The 12,530-nt window shown below is 45.3% G+C and overlaps 1 protein-coding gene across 1 annotated transcript; it reads left to right on the top strand.

The window, feature by feature from the left end:
* Positions 1-331: 331 nt before the first annotated feature.
* LOC106587334 (ataxin 1-like) lies at positions 332-12,423 on the top strand. The gene is made up of 3 exons (XM_045708150.2): positions 332-471; positions 2,156-3,324; positions 3,817-12,423. The coding sequence occupies exons 2-3, from the start codon at positions 2,293-2,295 to the stop codon at positions 5,203-5,205; spliced, it is 2,421 nt and encodes an 806-aa protein (XP_045564106.1). The 5' UTR covers positions 332-471; positions 2,156-2,292; the 3' UTR covers positions 5,206-12,423.
* Positions 12,424-12,530: the final 107 nt, after the last annotated feature.

The following is a 12,530-nucleotide window of genomic DNA, read 5'->3' as shown; positions in this document are numbered from 1 at the left end:
ACCGGTACTGTAAATCTGAGAAATTACGGCATTCGTAATTCAAGCACCTCCTAAAGAATCTCAAGGAGATACCCATAATGCTAAAATACCACCTGTTTTCATTGCCTGAGGATTGCCATTTAGAGAGGAACAAGGCAATGTGTGTTCTAAAGGGAAATAGATAATTGTGCATGCAGACATTCGGGGGGGAAATGGCAAATCAAGTATTCCTAGCAGAAGGTAAGCATGCGTATTTTTTTATTGGCTATGAAGCTCAAATTTATGAAAATGATCAGATTTATACGCTTCAAAATCATCCAGGAAATCGAATTTACTATGTCTGACGTCATCTAGGAGCGCCACTGGGTTTTCGTCTGCTGGCCTCCGAAATGGGCTCGACTAATCAGCCCTGATTTCATCCATATTTCTTTATCATATTAACTGTTCCGAAAGCTTAAGGCAGTCGAGGCATATCCACAATGGTATTTGGAGGTAAGTGCACGAGAAGACAGGAAGTCGTGGCGTCTGGAGATACTATATTTGACCGATAATAACAGGTGATAAATGGCTATCCAGCTAGCTAGCCATTACTAGTGTTCGCTGATGTCAAGCCATAAATTCTGACGTTGCCTGGCCTTCTCACTTCACTGTTATTTTCATCCCACGAAAGTTTCCTTTTCTAACTATGCCCACAACAGTAGGTAATTGTCATCCAATTATTTTATCATGGTTTGTAGCTATTATGAGTATTCTCAAGCTTGTTTGAATGACATGAGGAAACACCCAACTAGATTGCTACTTTTTACTCCCATCCCAACTCAAATTTCAGTTTTAGCTATAGAACTAGCAAGGGAGCGTAATCAATTTGATATCAGATGTGAACATGTTAAGTTATAGTGCAGTTTGTCCAATGTTCTACGTTGCGAATGACAACATGATCTATGCCTTGAGATCATTGCTCCTATTCAAAGAAGATGACAACAGCATTCTTCACCAAATAGGCCTACTGTAGCGAATAACGCTAATTTCTTCATGGACATGTCAAAGATTGGCTATATTGGGGGAAATGTTGGCACTAGATTTATGAAAATATCAAGCGTCCTGCGCTCCTCTTCACATGGAAAGTGAGGCATGTGATATGAATGTGGGTCATTTAACACGTTTATATAAGGTTTTATAAAGAAAGGGAGGATATGTGTGGGTGGAAGAGGGTTTGTTGTGTAGGTGTTTAACAGTCTCATTTGTCTTCACCTTTACGTTTCCCTCCCCTGGCTTCCTACTAATTATCCAATTGACTGTGGAGAAAATACACAACCATGTCATGGGACAAGACAATATAATTAGGCTAGTTGGGGGGAAAAAAGCTTCTGAATAATCTGAAAGCATTTCTGGTTGCAGCAGCTGAGGTGTAGAGATTTCTCCATTACTCTCTTACTCACTCTTCCTCTTGTGCTGTGATTCACTATGTCATACAATTCAGCCAGTACCATAACTTGTAGCCATGGGGAGAAAGCAATATGGCACAGACCATAAATTAGCTGAAGCGTGTGCCTGATATTTATGGTGCTGTTGGTTTTCTCACCTCCTGTCATCACATGATGGCAAATAGGACTAAGTATTCAAAGAAATAATATCCAGAGTTAAAAGCTGCAATATGTAGCTTTTTGGGCGACCTGACCAAATTCACATAGACGTGTGTTTATAGATCTGTCAATCTCATTGAAAGCCAGTCTTAGAAGCGGTAGATGTGTTCTATGTGCGCTATTTCTATTTGTCCCTTAAGCTTCAAACAGCTGAATATACAATATTTTTGGTTATGGAAAATATACTTCAAAGCGGTTTAGAAGGTACAATGATTCTCTATACTATACTTGCTTGTTTTGTCACCAAACTGAAATAAGGTGAACTATTAGAATTTTAGCAATCACTAAATTGCGGAGCGATTTCTGCATAGTGCATCTTTAACTGAAATTCTGTTTGTTTGTGTCCATTTTGTGGATCTCCTGTGTCTAGGTCTGAAAACACAAGTTTCCTTTCATCTACTATCTCTCTCAAACATCTTGGCACTCTAAGCCTGGCTTGTGACGTGGGTCTAGTATGTGTTGATGTAGTATGTTAAGGTGAATCCTTGGGGTCGTCTGGCGGCTGGTCACACAGTCTCTCTCTGTGTTTCTAGGTGAGGCGGTGGACGAGGTCAGCTGCAGGTTCTCAGAGCTGGTTCCTGTGGTGCTGACTGCCTGGCCAACAGATTCCACTCCCCGTGCTGCACAGTAAAGAGCCTTTCACGCCCAGACAAGACCACACAGCACCGCCATGAAGCCGGGACACGAGCGCAATCAGGAGTGCCTGCCTCCCAAGAAGAGGGATCTCAACAACAGCACCAGTAGTAGTAGTGCGGGAGGAGGGGCAGGAAGTGGGGTGGGGGGAGGAGGTGGTGGGGTAGGGGGGGAGGAAGTGCCCTCCACTCAGAGCTCAGGGGTCGGTGGTGACACTCAGGGAGGAGGCACAGCAGAGGAGTGGCTGCGTGCTCAGCCTGGTCTACACTATGGAGTAGAAAGTGCTGAGGGCCTCCAAGGGCTGCCTGTTGACCAGTACAGCATGCTCTATAGGGTGGCTCTCCCCTCTGTCTCCTATTCCCAGACCAATCTACACCCAGTGTTAAGCCATATCTCTCCAGCTTACACTGTCCCCTCATCTCTCCTACAGCATCATCCAGGTATCTCCTATCCCCCTCTAGGCTATGCCCAGATCCCCCACTCCTCTTTCCAGTTTGTCTCTCCATACGGTGCAGTCCCTTATGCAGTCCCCCCTGGCTTTGTTCCCAGCACCCTGATCTCCCCCTCAGTTGCCCTCTCCCAGCCCCACCTGGTCCCCTACCAGTCAGTCATCCAGGAGGGGTTGGTCTCCCCTCCTACCCAGGCCCATGTATCTGCCCATGCCTTTGCCAAAGTGGGGTCGTCCGGAGGGGTCCCGCTGATGCTGACCTCGGAACAGGCTGCCCAGCACCAGCAGCACCTGGGCGCGCTGCCCGCCGCAGAGCTCAGTCCTCGGGGAGTGCCTGTCTTTTACCACCCTCAGTGCACCAGGGCTACGCCTGCCCCCAGGGACCCCTACAGCGGGGAGCAGGAGACAGACAGGGATAGGGAGGTGAATGGAGGGGAGAGGGAGCAGGCAGCCAGGGAGATGCTCCAGGACTCAGTCTACAATACCAGGAATGCAAGGCTGCTGCAGGCAGCATCTGCCTCTGCAGCACTGGAGCACGCACAGGACAGAAGCCTGAAGAGCCGCAGGCTGGACGAGAGGGCTTCGCCTGGGCAGCGCAGCACCCCAGACACTGACCTAGAGGTAAGACTTGAGGTTTTGTTGTAGTTACTTACACACATGTATTTATTTATTTTAAATAAATGTTTTATTTTCGAATTGTTTTCGAGTAAGGAGAGTTTTGATTTGATTTTGAATTGTCCAAAATTTGGACTTTATTTAGTGCACTTGACTTTTTATAATGTCTGCTGTGACAGTTGCACAATATCCATGTTCCCCTCCACTTCCTTCCTTTACTTTGTTGAGGGTGTGCTGATCATTGGGCAACCAGTCACATCCACACACTGCCTGCTGCTTCAAGGAAAGACTAAAAATGCTCTGGTTTGTGGTCTCGACTAGAGTTGATAGGAAACCACTGCTTTCTGAGGCTTAATAATGGGGGTTGAGAGGCAGTACAGGAGGACAAAACTTCAGTCTTTTTTTCCCTTTTTCTCAGACACAACAATTGATTACATTTTAAAGATAAAAAGGTTGATTGAAATGTGTTAATAAGATGTATCTTTTGTCATCCTCAAGGTTCAGCAGGTCGTTGGTCGCCTAGCCTCTCCTGTCCAAGGTGTGAGTGGAGGGCGCAAAGAGGTGTCCTTTGGTCCCCTGAACCTATCCCAGGGTTCCCAGAGAGGCAGAGAGGCTCATGGGGAGGCAGGGGAGAGTGCTGGCCGGACAGCGTACGCGATCCACCCTGCAGTGTATGGAGACCCCAGGGTGACGGCCCATCAACAGCAGGCAGGGCAGCCAGGCCACGCGGTCATCTTGGCCAATGGGCAGACAGTCCTGGTCCCCTTAGACTATCACCAACAGCCACCCCAGCACTACCCCAGCCAGACCAATGACGACACCTCTGCTGTCACCATGGCCTCCCCCACCACCTACTCTAAAGCCTCTGAGTCTCCAGCCAGAGTGTGCCTCCCAGACAGGGCTGTGGTGGAGCTGGCCGCCGTGGAGCAGCAGCCTATTTCTGTCCCAGTCGCGGCAGCCCTCACGCAGGCCCTGGCCCCGGCGCCCACCCCTGCCCCCTCCAATCCCTCCCATTTCATGAAGGGGGCCATCATCCAGCTGGCCACGGGGGAGCTGAAGCGTGTGGAGGACCTGCAGACTCAGGACTTTGTGCGGAGTGCTGAAATGAGCGGGGGGCTGAAGATCGACTCCAGCATGGTGGTGGACATCAGGACCAGCCAGCAGAGACCCGGCCTGGTGGCGCTGCACTTCACAGTGGGCGAGCAGCAGAGCAAGGTGACCATCGACGTGCCCCCGGAGCACCCCTTCTTTGTGTTTGGCCAGGGCTGGTCCTCCTGCAGCCCAGAGCGCACGGCCCAGCTCTATGGCCTGGCCTGCCACCACTTGCAGGTAGGAGACGTGTGTGTGTCCATCACTCTGCAGCAGCCGCCCCAGCAACAGAAACAGCCCCTGCAGCAACAACAACAACAACAACAGCAGCAGACCCAAGCCAGGACTTCCACCAAAGCCAACTCCACATCAGGGGCCATCGGCCAGCCCATGGGGCCCCCTGCCCCCCAGCAGCCCAGGCCACAGCCTCACTTCAGGATGGAACGCGTCCACAGAGAGAGGGAGAGGGGGGATAAAGAGGAGCCCATGCAACTAGGGGGTGTTGGGCAGAGTGAGATGCCCACCAGACCAAATAGGACTTCAGCAGAGCACACTCGGAGCCAGAGCAGTTACTATTTGCACACGGAGGGTTCTGCTCGTCCAGGGGCGGGGGTGGGAGTGGTGTCGACAGTGTCGAGCGCGTCTCAGAGGCGCTGGTCCGCCCCCGGCCTTCAGAGATACATGAAGCTAGAGGAAGGGGCGCACCCTCAGCTGGGCCCCTCCGGCTCCTCTCGACCCTCCTTCATCCCACAGGAGGTCAAACTGTCCATTGAGGGGCGCTCTAACGCTGGGAAGTAGCACCAACCATGGCAGTCCACACCACAGAAGAGACTGTCAGAGGAGCGAAAGCATCAGAGAGGGGGAAAGGGGAAAAAGAGTGGAAATGTAGCCCCTGTTTGATATTTTGCACACCTAATAAGATTACAAGCTCTTTGTTTTCAGGGGAACTACCTGGTCTGGTGGCTGGTCAGGTCCGCTCTATTTGCCTGTCAGTCAGTCAGGACAGCTCCTGGTCCAGTGATCAGGAGATTGGGTCTCTGCTCTCCCAGGCTGACAGGGAGCGGATGCAGAAGCAGGGAGTGTATGTAGCTGGTGAATCACCAACCAAAGTCTTCAGACTGCATCTTCCTTCCGCCCTACCAACCCCTCAGAACCATCCTTATCAGAGGTGAACCGACCCTCAGAAACATCCTTATCAGAGGTGAACCGACCCTCAGAACCATCCTTATCAGAGGTGAACCGACCCTCAGAACCATCCTTATCAGAGGTGAACCGACCCTCAGAACCATCCTTATCAGAGGTGAACCGACCCTCAGAACCATCCTTATCAGAGGTGAACCGACCCTCAGAACCATCCTTATCAGAGGTGAACCGACCCTCAGAACCATCCTTATCAGAGGTGAACCGACCCTCAGAACCATCCTTATCAGAGGTGAACCGACCCTCAGAACCATCCTTATCAGAGGTGAACCGACCCTCAGAACCATCCTTATCAGAGGTGAACCGACCCTCAGAACCATCCTTATCAGAGGTGAACCGACCCTCAGAACCATCCTTATCAGAGGTGAACCGACCCTCAGAACCATCCTTATCAGAGGTGAACCGACCCTCAGAACCATCCTTATCAGAGGTGATCGCATTCACTGGACTTTCTCTCTTCTTTGACCAAACCATCTCCTCTGGAAACCCAAGACTGGGGAGAATATATAGCCCATGTCTGGTAGACAGACAGGGTCTGACCGTGACAAGAACATAGCCATCCTATTATGCACTGTCTCCCCCCACATTTCTATTTTGGTCTGTTACCTTCAAAAGCGTTCTCCCAAAAAGAAACAAAGACTAAAGGCGTACTTGCGGTGCTGAATGGCTGGCATCGGCACATAGATGCTTTTCCCTCTAATGATGTTAGTTCTCTTGATGCAGACTCTTGACGTGTGTCATCGTCACTTAGTGTGCTTCTCTAGTAGGAGCAGAGGACTTCTACCAAGGCGCAGACACTCCCTCGCCTCCCTGCCTCTCCTCGTTGGGCCCAGTCTGCTGAGAGAGGGTCTGAGAGGAGGGCAGGCAGCCTTAGAGGTCTTTCAATCAGCTCCTTCAATCAACCAATCACAACTTAGGAAACCGCTCACTCCTTTCATAACGCACCAACCACACTTCCCCGTTTTTCATTTTACGCCCCAACCCCACTTTGTGCCACGGTTACATGTCAGTTTTCCTTTCGAAAGAAACCAAAAGAGATCATGCATTCCAGTATCATAGTGATTATCAGAGTGACCACAAGACAAAACAACACTCATCTTCCCGAATGCAGCCCTCCCTGCCTGCTATACCTCTCAGCATTCCTCTGCCTGGCTGGTGACTGTTTACTGTCATTGTATTAGTAGGTACCAGTACTGGAGGCACGGGCTGCTCCACCAATGTCACCTGTGGGAATGAAGCCTGCATGGAGCAGTACTGGCTGCAGGCAACTGGCCTGCTCAGGCTGCAGCCCGTCGTGGATGGTGAGGGCCAAAGAGTGGGACCCCCGCCCCCATAGAGCCATGTTGGCCCCCATAGAATCTCTTTCAGTGCAGCAGCCCCTGGGCCTATGAGGGGGAACCCTGTGTGTGTTGGAGGGGATGGAGTTGGCCCTGCTTCATACCTTTTTCACACTATTGTCTCAACACAAACTGGGAGGATCTTTTGGCCTGCTTTCCAGTGAATATATTTAGTTTAAGGTTAGCCTGCCATTTTCCAGCCTGGTTTAGGTTGTTCATGGCTAGCTAACTATGTGCCTCTGCTCGTTTAAAAGCAGGATGGCACTAGATATGTTATCTGGCCAGCTCAGCTTACACGATTGTGTGAAATGGGTATATGAGTCCAGTCAATCCTTGCTCAGTTACCAAAATCAAAGCAATAGTGGGTTTTCTGTTTATTTGGGGTATTTTGTAATTGTTTTTATATAAATATACAGCTTGCTTATCAGACCTAATACTATCTTTAACCCTGACCTGAAACATTCCTGCTTTTCAAAGGTGATGCACAATTTGGCTCTGAAATGTTTTGTTCTTTGTATGGTTATTACAGATTCACAATCAAAGCATGCCTTTTGAAAATTATTTTATTTAAAAAAACATGCATTTCTTCTGGAGAGAATAGTCTCATTTTTGATGGACTGGTGGTTCGGGCTCTGATCCTCACTGATAGTATTCATTATGGTTTTATATGGTTTTATATAGTTAACCTATATGGTTACCCTATATGGTTTTATATAGTTACCCTATATGGTTTTATTCAAGTGCATCTCCCAGAGAGGCTTGACTCCAAATCAGTGGTGAGCATCTTAACTGTCCTCTGTTTGTCCTCTCCTTTGTCTTTTAATCTACTTGTGTACATGGAGAATTGTTTTGTTTTGTCCATGGCAATATTATTTCCAGTGGACCTTAAGATTGTCTTGTATTGCACATAGAAAACTTCACCTGTTGATTCACACTGACCTTGTAATGGGAATTACAAATGTTTGTGTAGTTATTCATTTTTAAAAAAAGTATTCTTAAGGTAGTTTTGGCAATAGAGAAACTAACTTGCATGGTTGACACTGTTTACAAATTAGCCAAGACAAAATGCTGCAGTTTCCTTTTTCGGACACAGATTTTAGTCACAGAAACTTCAAGTGGATGAAATCAAGATGAAGTGCAATTACAGCAGATGTAAAAATCCCTCAGACATTTAGTTTGATATGTCATTCCACAAAGCAGCCAGACATTTAGTTTGATATGTCATTCCATAAAGCAGCCAGACATTTAGTTTGAAATGTCATTCCACAAAGCAGCCAGACATTTAGTTTGATATGTCATTCCACAAAGCAGCCAGACATTTAGTTTGATATGTCATTCCATAAAGCAGCCAGACATTTAGTTTGATATGTCATTCCATAAAGCAGCCAGACATTTAGTTTGATATGTCATTCCATAAAGCAGCCAGACATTTAGTTTGATATGTCATTCCATAAAGCAGCCAGACATTTAGTTTGATATGTCATTCCATAAAGCAGCCAGACATTTAGTTTGAAATGTCATTCCATAAAGCAGCCAGACATTTAGTTTGAAATGTCATTCCACAAAGCAGCCAGACATTTAGTTTGATATGTCATTCCATAAAGCAGCCAGACATTTAGTTTGATATGTCATTCCATAAAGCAGCCAGACATTTAGTTTGATATGTCATTCCATAAAGCAGCCAGACATTTAGTTTGATATGTCATTCCATAAAGCAGCCAGACATTTAGTTTGATATGTCATTCCATAAAGCAGCCAGACATTTAGTTTGATATGTCATTCCATAAAGCAGCCAGACATTTAGTTTGATATGTCATTCCATAAAGCAGCCAGACATTTAGTTTGATATGTCATTCCATAAAGCAGCCAGACATTTAGTTTGATATGTCATTCCATAAAGCAGCCAGACATTTAGTTTGATATGTCATTCCACAAAGCAGCCAGATATTCCCATTAGTTTATGGTAATTCCGGTTATTTTTTATTCTGTTAATGCTCTTGTCAGAAAGACCTCAGTTGTGTCTAGTTTTAATGTCTCTGATCACTTCTGAACCGGTAGTCCTTGTCTGTAAATGATGTGTATTTGTTTTGATATCACCTGTGTCATAAGATGTGCTCCAACACAGATCCAAGCGTTAATATCCCAGGCTCACCCATACTGTGTGAGATGGTAACTGTGTGTTAGAGCATCTCTCAGCTGGCCTGTCTGTACCTGTATCCTGGGCTTTGAGCTCTGGGGTGAAGACTGGTGATTTGTGTGTGGTGACACCCAATGCCTTCTAATGGACTGGAGTCCCTCATCCATGCTATTTATAGATGACTGTGTCAAATCTAGTTCATACACCCCTTCCAACCCCACTGCCTCCACAACATTTCTGTTGAGTGGAGCCCCCAAGGACTCACTGTTCACTGAGGATAAAACCTCCGACTGTCTTCGACAACAAGGAGAGGGGAGGTCCGTTAGGCCTGATCAGGGCAGAGTCACATGCCATTTGATACTGTCATGACAACCAATCAGAAATGTTGTTGAAATAGAAATGTTTTTAAATACGGTAGTGGTGAAATGCCATACAGAGATGAGCTGGGGGATTTTCCACAGTGGAGCAGTAGATATTTAGCCATAAACCGCTCAATACTTAATTTATTTTTTAGTGATTACGTTTGTTAAATTTGTTTATGCTATAAGCAATACAGTTACACAGAATACCTGAAAACGTCATGTAGTATAAGCATGTGCTATGCAGTAAACTCTGAAGTGTTCTGCTCTTCAGTGTCCAAGTGTACCTAGTACGGGGACGTTTAGGTTTGTAATGTATATAAGAAGGTGGCTGATGCAGTCATTGTACACTGATCTCTGAGTACTATTGCTTATCAGTGCCCACTCTTGGGTGTCTGAATATAGTGGATTTATTTTGTCAGGTTAGGTTTTTCTTCAGACCCTTAGTTGTCACTAACCTAAGTTCAGCACAGTGTTTTGTTCCAGTCAGCTCAGCCTATTACCTCCACCTTCCGCTGCCAGGCAGTACTGGCCAAATCATGACCAGAGATGGGTATGCACGTGTAACTCAAATTTTGATGTAAATCTGTCATTGACGACTATGGATTTGTGCTGAAATTCAAATTATGTGCATGGATATCCAGTTAGATTTTGGCCTTACGATCTCTCTTGGTCACGTGTAGCAATACCTTGTTTAGATATGGTATGAATGTTAAGGTGTGTATTCAGCCCTGTAGGGTCAGAGTCTTCTCTTTGGTGAACTTTTACTCTCCAAAATGTACTGCCTTACCAAGGCCTCTCAGCTGGGCCTGTCTCACATTTTATAGGAGATGGTGTGAAAAAGGACGCTGTCAACAGCCTGCCTGTGTCTGTGCACTGTTGTCAAATGTTTTGTGAATGGATTGCATCTCATGTCCCACCTCCCTGGGGGCTCTTCCAGAAAGCTGGATCAATGAGTTAGCCAGCTAACGGTCCCCCAAAAAACGTAAATAACAGCATTTCTTTTTCGAGAATTATGAACTTGAAATTGGTAATGGTATAATTGACTTGACAACCAACAATCCATATTCAGGTTTAGTTTTCTCAGTGAAAATTGAGAGATGTATTTGGCTGCTTATCAAAGTTAACTGGCTACGGTAATGATCCTGCTTCCTGGAACACTCCACTGCTCATCAACACACTCTTTCCTAGTTATTCCTCCAGATATTCTTACTTCAGTAAAATATCATTAACAGAACTCCTCACATGCACAAACAGCACTTCTGTGTCTTACCACCTCCTCTCCTCCCCTTGCCATGCCACATGTGTATCAAACTCAGTATTCTGGTCTGGGACAACCATTCTAGGTGCAAGCAGTGCCTCCTGTTTCTTTACCTCTTCCTCTCTGTCTTGAACACAGTATGTGGCAGTGGCTGTATGACCACTCTGACTCTCAGCAGACAGGCACATTAGCAGCACGCCCTCTGTTACACTCAGACTTGCATCGTCCTCAGACTTCTGCTCGGAGCGTGAAAGTGCTACTTCAGCGGTTTTCTGGGTTCTTCTCTTGACTCTAACCATCGTAAGAAAGGGAAAACATTTGACCTGTACGTTTTTGACCTCACTCTTCTTATTACAATTTTATTCAAGAAAGAAAATTGCACTAATTTGCCATCCTTTATAGTATTATAAAATTAACGGTTAGTTAATTGAAGTTTTTAATTATTAGCGCTAAACAACACAAAACCCAATGAAACAATCACTTGACAGTTGTGCATGTTTGTAGAGATAATGTTTTGTATGGCTATTATCAAGCTTGTCAATAACGCCTTAAGATCTGCTTTGTACAATGTGTTAATGGAATGATGCTTACAAGTGACCCAGTTTCCCTGTTTTTCTGTAGCTGCAAAGGTGGATCAGTTCACTCTTGTTGTATTGACCCCCTCTTGGCACTCTCCTGGTGTTTTATTCATAAGCAGAAAGGCATTTGGAGATGGATTGTATCTCTCGATAGGGATAGGTTACAGTGAGGGATCATGTTAGGGTGAGTCCCTAGCACTGCTTGAAAGCTGGACCAGTAACTGACTGCTGTTGTTTTTTTTTTTTAACACACGCACAACCCTCTGTTGTTAATGTGAGTGGACGTTGGGAGTAGGTCCCTGAAGGTGAGGTTGTGCTCCATGTATTTTAGTTCTGGTCCTGTCTGATCTACATGGGAGAGAATGTGAGGCTTTTCAAACCAGTGAAAACTTTCCTTTATTGGTAACTGTATGATCTGTTTTTGTTTTGTGATTATGGAAAAAGGCTTTATGACCCCTGTATAAAGTAGCCCTGTTGGTCTGATCTTGTATGACTGAGGTAAATAGACTGGATGGGATGGTGTTGTTGCCAGGCACTAGAGATGCATAATTAAATCAGGAAGATGAGAATGGTTAAAAGTTTTAATGGAGTTGTGTATTTTCAGATTTGACATTTGTATTTTGGCACTAAAGTTACTGCTTTTTACGTGACATTTGACCAGTTTTAAAAGAAACAGCATCCTTTTTTTAAAGTATAAAATCTGCAAAATATATGCAATGATGTTTATGTAATATTCAATCCTCAAATATAATCCAGGTTGTATAAACTTTTGTAGTGAGTTTTAATATCGTATGGCCGTACCAATATGTATTGATTCTTATCAAAAGCCTTAGTTGTCTACCCAAAGTGCTCCCTTAGAATACAGTACCCTACACCTACCTGAACTTTACAAAGCATTAATAACTATTGTTGCATTTTTTTTATTTTTTTTTGTACCCTTTTTGAATAAAATAGATTTGTACTGTATATTTGTACCGCTGTGAACTACTTAAGGCTGTTTTGTTTTTGTTTTGCTGTTTTAATTCTATGTACTTAAGGACACAAAGATATTGTATTTTTATTGTTACAGCTAACTTCTTGGAGACATTGCATTTATCATGTTAAGTAAACACAATAATATATATATATACTTACTATTACCCTATGTCCAGAGTTGTGTTTTATTTGGTCTCTTCTTTGACTGGTCCACATGGAGAGGTGATATGTGGGTTCTGGAGCTAGTTCCAGGGTCATAAACCATCATCTGCAGCT

The sequence above is a fragment of the Salmo salar genome, chromosome 26 (assembly GCF_965601325.2).
Source record: "Salmo salar chromosome 26, fSalSal1, whole genome shotgun sequence".
NCBI classification, from domain to species: Eukaryota; Metazoa; Chordata; class Actinopteri; order Salmoniformes; family Salmonidae; genus Salmo; species Salmo salar.
This window is presented reverse-complemented; position numbering and strand designations above follow the sequence as displayed.